This window comes from Arvicola amphibius, chromosome 8, assembly GCF_903992535.2.
Source record: "Arvicola amphibius chromosome 8, mArvAmp1.2, whole genome shotgun sequence".
NCBI classification, from domain to species: Eukaryota; Metazoa; Chordata; class Mammalia; order Rodentia; family Cricetidae; genus Arvicola; species Arvicola amphibius.
The window spans coordinates 110,305,474-110,313,917 of NC_052054.1; the positions used below are offsets into that span (position 1 = coordinate 110,305,474).

The window sequence follows — 8,444 nt, forward strand, 5'->3', positions numbered from 1 at the left end:
ACATGTGTATATGAAGAGAAAGGAAAACCTCAACCATCTGTCCCCTCTTTCCACCTTGTTCAGTGCTACTTACTCTATGTTAGCTGACATAAAACATATACAGATTCTACTGTCTCTACTTCCCCGAGAAGCACTGGGATTATAATGATTACTGATGATTTGATAATCACTTATCGATGATTTCTTTTCCTGGTTCCCCATGCCCAGATAAGTTCCTGCAGTACTTCCTCAGCAGGTTCTGAAAAGAGCTATTGTAAGGTGTACTCAGAACAGGCAACACATCCTGTCCTTCACCCTGCCCCAGGAAGGTATTTCCAAAGGCCTCCTCTATGGCAGTGCGCTTAGTCTCAGAAACCCTTAGGACCTTGATAACTCCTGATTCTGCATCACCTTTGGTCTTCCTGCCAATGTAGGTTTTCCTATAGTCAGAATGAGCAAAGGAGAGCCTGAGAAGGTAGGGCAGTGCAGTGGTAGAGGACGAGTCAGCATCCCCAGTACAAACAAAAAGTGTGACCTTGCCTTTCCTGTGCTCTGCATTTCATTGCCAATGTGCTCCAATTACCATATTTTTAGTGGATAAACTAGAAGCCTCACCCCACCACAATGAGCTGGTCTTTTTACATTGTATATTTCAAATGCCATATATTTATTGTTTTTTTTCTCCTCATTTTTTTTATTAAAGATTTCCATTTCCTTCCCTCCTCCTCCCCCTTCCCTCCCCTCCCTTCCACCCATACCCCCACTCCACTCCTCTCCAAGACAAAGAGCTATCAGGGTTCCCTTCACTATGTTAAGTCCAAGGTCCTCCCAGCTCCCCCTAAGTCCAGGAAGGTGAGCAACCAAACTGACAAGGCTCACAGTGAGCACATCCATGCTGTAGAGTTCATGCTCATTGCCGTTGTCCTTGGTTTCTCAGTCCTCCTCCACCGTCAGCCACATTCAGAGAGTCCGGTTTGGTCCCCCGTTCCATCAGTCCCATTCCAACTGGACTTGGTGATCTCCCGTTAGTTCTGTCCCACCGTCTCAATGGGTAAACGCACTCCTCACGGTCCTGACTTCCTTGCTCATGATCTCCCTCCTTTTGCTCCTCATCAGGACCTTGGGAGCTCAGTCCGGTGCTCCTATGTGGGGCTCTGTCATTTTCTCCATCCAATGCCAGGTAAAGGTTCTATGGTGATATGCAAGATATTCATGAGTATGGCAATAGGATCTGTACATTTCTGGCACCCTCTCCTCAGCTGCCCAAGGACCTAGCTGGGGGCGTCTTCCTGGACACCTGGGAACCCCTCTAGAGTCAAGTCTCTGCCAACCCTAGAATGGCTCCCTTAAGTAAAATATATAATTCCTTGTATATTTATTGTTTTAATTGTCTTCCCCAGTTGACTAAAAACTAGAGGCTTACAGTTTTGTTTACTATATCTGAAATCCCCTGGAACACAGTAGAGATTTGGTAATTATTGATTATGGAAGGAAGGAAGGAAAGAAGGAAGGGAAGGAGGGAGGGAGAGAGGGAGGGAGGGAGGGAGGGAGGGAGGGAGGGAGGAAGGGAGGGAGGGAGGAAGGAAAGAAAGAAGGAAAAAGGGAAGAATGGAAGGAAGGAAAGAAGAAAGAAAGGAAAGATGGGAAGAAATAAAATGAATTGGTGAAAGATTTTTTTTCAACACCCCCCCCCCCCCCCCCGGAACAAGAGAAAATTTCCAGCTTCCACATAAAACTAATGATTGACATTTTCCATAATATTTTTGCACTTTTTTTTAACCACAATTAAATTTGTTTCACATTTGAGTGTCTTTCTGAATACTCACCTAAAAAGAAATCAAAAGTAAATTACTTCTATCATTGAGATCTGTTTACTCTTCGGAAGCAATCAGTTTCCTTTTTATGAGGTTCATGTATGCTTTCAAAGAAAATCTCAGAAAGAAACAAATTGACTTGAAACACCATAATTATTGGTATTTTCCTGCCAGATGCCTAAGTCTGCTTTCTTATATCCTCCCTTATTCACACACACACTTTGGATTGGAATTCATGAATGCGAGTCTGTTATAAAAAAAGCACATTGGCTCTGTGCAAAAGGCTAGTGAAGCCCATGGTATCTCACAAATAGCCATCAGGTCAGGTTTTCAATTTAATTTTCAATAAGATGTGATTAATTGGTGTGTTTTGTAACCACACAAGAGGTCATGGAAAGTTAAATTTTTGAGATTTGTGTATTAGAACATCTCTCAGAGAATAATAAATGTGTCATTATAGCTATTTATTTTCACAGTAGATTTACCTGTTTAATTCATGGCAAGATATGTTCAGAGGACAACTTTTTGGAGATAGTTCTTTCTTTCTGCCATGTAGGTCCTACAGATTAAACTCAGGTCTCTTGGCTTGCAAGTACCTTAACCCACTGAACTATTTCACTGACTCTATGTACTTTGTAAAATGATTAAATGAGCTTCATTAGTATCATTATTATTATCTAATTTTATTAGACAGTAAGTAATTGGTTTCTTTTGGAATTATCTTAAGGCATTTTTTTTCATTATTTGATGCTTATTTAGAGAGCAAGAAACACATCATTATACAAAGTCCTTTCTATTCATGTACTTAGTCAACTTATAACCATATTACATAAAATGATTTCCTAAGTTAATAATTAGTTAAGAAAATAAAATGAGAAAAATGACTGGTGTAATAATCATATGTAGACTCACAGGAGATGGGATAACAGCCTTACCTACCTCCACATGAACACCATAGATGAGCTACTACTTAACTGCACCCACTTAGTCCTGAGCGGAGATCCCAAATGAGTTGTGTCTGGACATATGCATTTCAGAGGCACTGCATGAGAGACATTGCAGACGGCCGCAATGAACTAACACACACTGCCTATGGCTACCCGCTTTCTATGCAGATCATGCCTTGTGAACTCAGAGATGTTTGAGCAATTTGGCAAAAAAAAAAAAAAAAAAAAAAATCAGTGACAGTTTTACAGATTTTTCAAGAGTGGATTTTTCATGACATTTGGCATACCATTTTGTGGCTGTAAGGCTGAGACACTCACAATGATCTATCACATTGTTTGCACAGCCAGACAAGTTGAGTGTGCGCCTGTTTCTACTCCTCAGTACCTCAGAGAAAGCCTGATCGACTCTCGCCGATGCATGTAATCTTCTTTCTTTGGACCGCATGAGCATCAGCTGAATAAGAGTAACAGTCCAACTGTGCAAATCATTTCACCTTTGCTATATTCTAATGGCTAGAAGTAAAGGGCAGGGGTTGCCCATAGCCAAGCGGGGAGGGGGGGGATTTATACAAAGAGGTGTGTTTTAATCATTTTAAATTACATTCACTTATCCACAGATGTACTTGTTAATAAGATGTACCTAAGAGAACCATTTGGAATCTACAACCCCAAAGTGATCAAAGTGTGTTTCTAGCTTTCTTATCTGGAAATCTATGTCTTCTCTGGCCAGCTAGTGCTTATTTTAGCCCATCCATTCCAAATGGTTTTGCCTTATAAAGTGTTCTTAATTGTAGCTAATTCCTATTCTTGAATTCTTTGCTAGCAAAAAGGTCTGTGTCAAGTTTTTCACACAGAATTTGATATTTTTGTTAGTATACCTTCTGCTAAAAATTTCAGAGATGTTCATATAAAAAGGGATGTGCATCTTGTTCAAAATCTCTCTCTCCTCTCTGTCTGTCTCTCTGTGTCTGTCTGTCTCCACATCCTTGCTTTATAGCCTTGGATAGCCCTTGACTCAGAACCTATGGCATGCCTCAGCCTCCAGAATACTGGGACAACAGCCTTCCCATTCTCTTAATTTGAGTTTTCATTTTGGTTTTGTTTGTCATTATTTTCAGAAGCATACTTTATGATGAATCTGGACAATGGGCCAGTTTCAAGAGTAACCTTGTAAGCTGATGCAGGAGACAAATGTTAGTTGAATAAACACACACAAAGAAAGTTAAATCGTTACTGAAAACAGTGGGAGACAAGCCCACAGCTCCGTATCTGACAAGAGAGTGAGACAGGCTACCTTATTTCCTAAGTAACGCATACTTGGAGCAGATCTGAATGAGGAAGAAAAAGCCAATGCAAGATGGTAGAAAAAAGAGACAAATGAATACCAAGGGTTTCTACAGACAGGTTAATACATTGAGCACTTTCAAATATTTTTTTTGTTCTTTAGAATGGTTGTTGAACCAAATCAATCAGTGTCAGAGCTCAATAATCTAAGGGGTTGAATGTTACAGCGTGACACGCTCTGAACACCTGCAGATTACCATTTCAAACTCAGATCCTGATGCTGAAGAGGTGGTTCAGGGATTATAAGAGCATGCATTTCGTAGAAGACCAGAGTTCTGATTTTAGCACCCATGTAAGGTGGCTCATAAGCAACAGTAACTCCAGCTCCTGGGGATCTGACACCATCTCCTTCTAGCTTTTGCCAGCATGCACTCACACAAACACAAATGTCTACACATACACAAAATAAAATAAAAAAAAAAAATGCAGATCTAGGAGGCCCTAGCCGCGGCTCGGCGGCGGCAGCGCCGGCCACCACCTCCTCCCGAGCCGCAGCCCAGCTCAGCCTGCGGCTGCCCTGCTCTTGCTGCTGCAGCTGCTGCAGTCATGGCTGCTGACGGGGTGGACGAGCGTTCGCCTCTGCTGTCAGCATCCCACTCGGGAAATGTCACTCCCACAGCCCCGCCTTACTTGCAAGAAAGCAGCCCAAGAGCTGAACTGCCTCCTCCGTACACCGCCATCGCCAGTCCAGGGACCAGTGGTGTTCCTGTAATCAACTGTCGCATGTGCCAATCGCTAATCAACTTGGACGGTAAACTTCACCAGCATGTGGTTAAGTGCACGGTTTGCAATGAAGCTACGCCAATCAAAACCCCCCCGACAGGGAAGAAATATGTTAGATGCCCTTGTAATTGTCTCCTCATATGTAAGGACACATCTCGGCGAATAGGATGCCCGAGACCCAACTGTCGACGCATAATTAACCTTGGCCCTGTAATGCTCATTTGTGAGGAACAGCCCATCCAGCCTGCAGTGCCAGTCCAGCCAGAAGGTACAAGGGTGGTGTGTAGGCACTGCGGAAACACATTCCTGTGGATGGAACTGAGGTTCAACACTCTGGCAAAATGTTCACACTGCAAAAAAAAATCTCTTCGGTTGGTAGTGCACTTCCCCGGAGACGCTGCTGTGCCTATATCACCATTGGAATGATACGTATTTTCATTGGAGTTGGATTAACGGTTGGCACACAAGACTTTTCGAGGCGATTTCATGCAACCTACGTGTCTTGGGCAGTTGCTTATCTCTTAGGTTTGATTTGCCTTATCCAAGCTTGTTACTGGGGTGCAATAAGAGTCAGTTATCCAGAACACAGTTTTGCTTAAATCAACCCCGAATCCTTGGGTCTCGGGCATCCTATTCGCCGAGATGTGTCCTTACATATGAGTTCCAGGTGAGAGTGTCCAGTAGTTCTTGATAAGCTCTTCAAATCATTTATCCTCGTGGATTCCATCCTGCTTTATATAGTAGTTTCAAGACTTTGAGTCTTTTCTGAACAGATGCTCACTACAGTACATTATATGCAAGTTCATTTTGCTGCTAGGTTATCAGACTTGGAAGAATAAAGTGCGTCTTTGTTCTTTTAAATCATTTAGAGGTATTTCTGTGTTTGTCATCACATGTTAATCTAACACCAGTCTTTTATTATGTTTAAACCAGTAATGTCATTACTTGCTGATCTGTGACTATTCCCAAGAAGTGTTTATAAATGTTTCTACAATAGGTTCACATTTGTACTTACATTTTCAACAGGATTGCTTGCTTTAAAAATCTAAGCAATATGCTTTTTTGCTTGAACTGCTTACTGTAATTTTAACCTAAGATTATAGTTACCTTATTCAGGAAAAAAAATTGAGTGTACTTTCAAAAACTTGACATTCTTGTCAGAGAAACATTTCTAGATATTATATGCTTGTTTTTTGTTGTTTGTAGAAAGGTACAATATTTTGGTAGTAAATTAAAATACTTAGGATGAACATGCTTGTCCACAGTTGGATATGTTGGATAAATGTCTTTTCTCTAAGATTAGAGAACCTTTTGCCTTTCATTTTTGTCTTTTTATCTAGCATTTACAAAAATCTGGTTTATGGAACTTAGTGTTAGTCTGCTGGATGTATTCCTTTGTAGACTGGAGGAGGTATTGGGGAAAACATGCATTATAAGGCTTCATCATCTCATCACAGATACATTTACACTGGGCTGCATTCCCTCTCCTTAGATCATGGCAAACTTTTCTTTGTGAGATCCCTGTGTGCACATTTCCCTGTGCAGAGAACCTATGGCATTTTGCCTTAGCTGAAACACTAAAGTTAAAGATTCTCTTACTGTCTCTCAGCTGACCAGATAAAGAATGAGTCAGCTTACTCCAGGAAATGGATCAGAGGTAACGAGCTTCACGGCTTTCTAAGACGTCACCCGGGGTCTGTGGAGTCAGCTCGTGCACTGCCCACGTCTGCAGCCTCGAAGTACTTGAGAGTTAATGGCTTAAACTCTTTCAAATTGTTGATCAGACTATTGAGTGACCTGAGTAAATTAGTAGGTGATTCTGAGGGACACAACTAATATTTTAAGTTATTTACGTTCCTGATTAATATAAAAATGCACTTACTGCAAAGTTTGAAGTGAAATACATGTAAACCTCAAAGAGAAAATGATAAATGTATAAATGCAGTAGCTCAGGATTATATGTATCTTTGAAAATACACTAATAAAGATGATTATTCAAGAGTGAAAAAAAAATGCAGATCTACCTGACTTTAGTCCATGACAGCAACACTGGAAAAATAAGGCAGCAAACGAGGAGTGCTTCTTGGCTAGTCTGGCACCCGTTTTTCTGCTTATTGATTGTGTCTGGTACAAGGCTCAATGTGCTCACAAACAAGTGATGACAAAGAGATTGTACGTCATTGAAAGCTTGGGCACGTGCTAGCCAAAGAATAATACAGTTTGTACCTTAGTGACTCCTGAGAGGGAACATGCCAGGTGCCAGATGGTCATTATGGAAATCGTGCTTGCTCTCTATGCTATGACTATACTCTCTCAAATTCTAATGTTTTGTTTATTTTTATTCCTCTCCGTGGTTAGCAGTAAAATTTCCAATCTCCTATTAATAACTACTTGTTAGGGTGATCATCTATCATCTTAGAAAAAGAAAAATCGCCGGGCGGTGGTGGCGCACGCCTTTAATCCCAGCACTAGGGAGGCAGAGGCAGGCGGATCTCTGTGAGTTCGAGACCAGCCTGGTCTACAAGAGCTAGTTCCAGGACAGGCTCTAAAAAAGCTGCAGAGAAACCCTGTCTCAAAAAAAACCAAAAAAAAGAAAAAAAAAAGAAAAAGAAAAATCAAAAGTCCTTTGGGAGGTGGTAATTCCACAGATCCATATATATATGTGTGTGTGTGTGTGTGTGTGTATATATATATATATATATATATACATACATACATACATATATATACATATATACATATATATGTGATTCAATTGCAGAAACATACAAACTTATGATTTCTAACAAGGTCATGAAAAGAAGGCAACATCTAGAAAAAATGGGTGAGTGTGTCAAATCTAGGTGAAGGATACAGGGATTTGTCAGAGTGTGATGATTTATATAGGAAAGGCCCCCATAGGCTCATAAATTTGAATGCTTGGTTATTAGGGAGTGGAGCTACCTGACAAGGATTAGAAGATGTGGCCTTGCTTGAGTAGGTGTGGTCTTGGTAGAGGAAACATGTCATTGAGGGTGGGCTTTGGGGTTATAAATGCTCAAGCTAGACCCAGGGTCTCTCTCTCTCTCTCTCTTACTGCTATCTTTGGACCAAGTTGAAGAACTCTCCGTTACCATGTCTGCCCGTGAGCCACCATGCACAAAAGACCATAAGAATGCCTAGGGTCTGGGCCACCACCTTGGCCTTTTGGTGTCTGAGGGCCATTCCACTGCTGGAGACAAGCCAATCTGAGTGGCCGGTGTTGTCACCCAGGGACATGGCGATGTTGAAGCCAAGGCTAGGGCTGAGTTCCATGTCAGTGTCTATGGTCTATGGTCCTACTTAGGGTCTGAGCTGATATCTATGGTTCCTGTTACTATCAAAGGCCTTGCAGATACCTGAGACCATGTTGGTGCCTGAGAGCCTTGCTGCCATCAGGGCCATACTGATCTGGGTGACCTGTGCTGCCACCAAGGCCATGGTGACATCTGAGCCCAAGCTGCTACTGACATCCATGTCTGGATCCATGGTCCTGTTATAGCTGGGATCTGTGTTGATGCCCATGGCCAGTGTCTCCTTGGGTAGTTATAGAAACCATACCTGTTGAAATCTGAAGGCCGTGCTGAACTGACCCTGCCCTTCATTCGCCCTGTACTAT

At 41.7% G+C, this 8,444-nt stretch overlaps 1 protein-coding gene across 1 annotated transcript; it reads left to right on the forward strand.

Moving 5' to 3' along the window:
- Positions 1-4,604: 4,604 nt before the first annotated feature.
- LOC119821440 (type 2 phosphatidylinositol 4,5-bisphosphate 4-phosphatase-like) lies at positions 4,605-5,418 on the forward strand. The gene is given in 2 exon segments (XM_038340444.1): positions 4,605-5,161; positions 5,164-5,418. Coding segments are annotated over 2 exon segments (774 nt in total). The 5' UTR covers positions 4,605-4,630; the 3' UTR covers positions 5,407-5,418.
- The last annotated feature ends 3,026 nt before the right edge of the window (positions 5,419-8,444 follow it).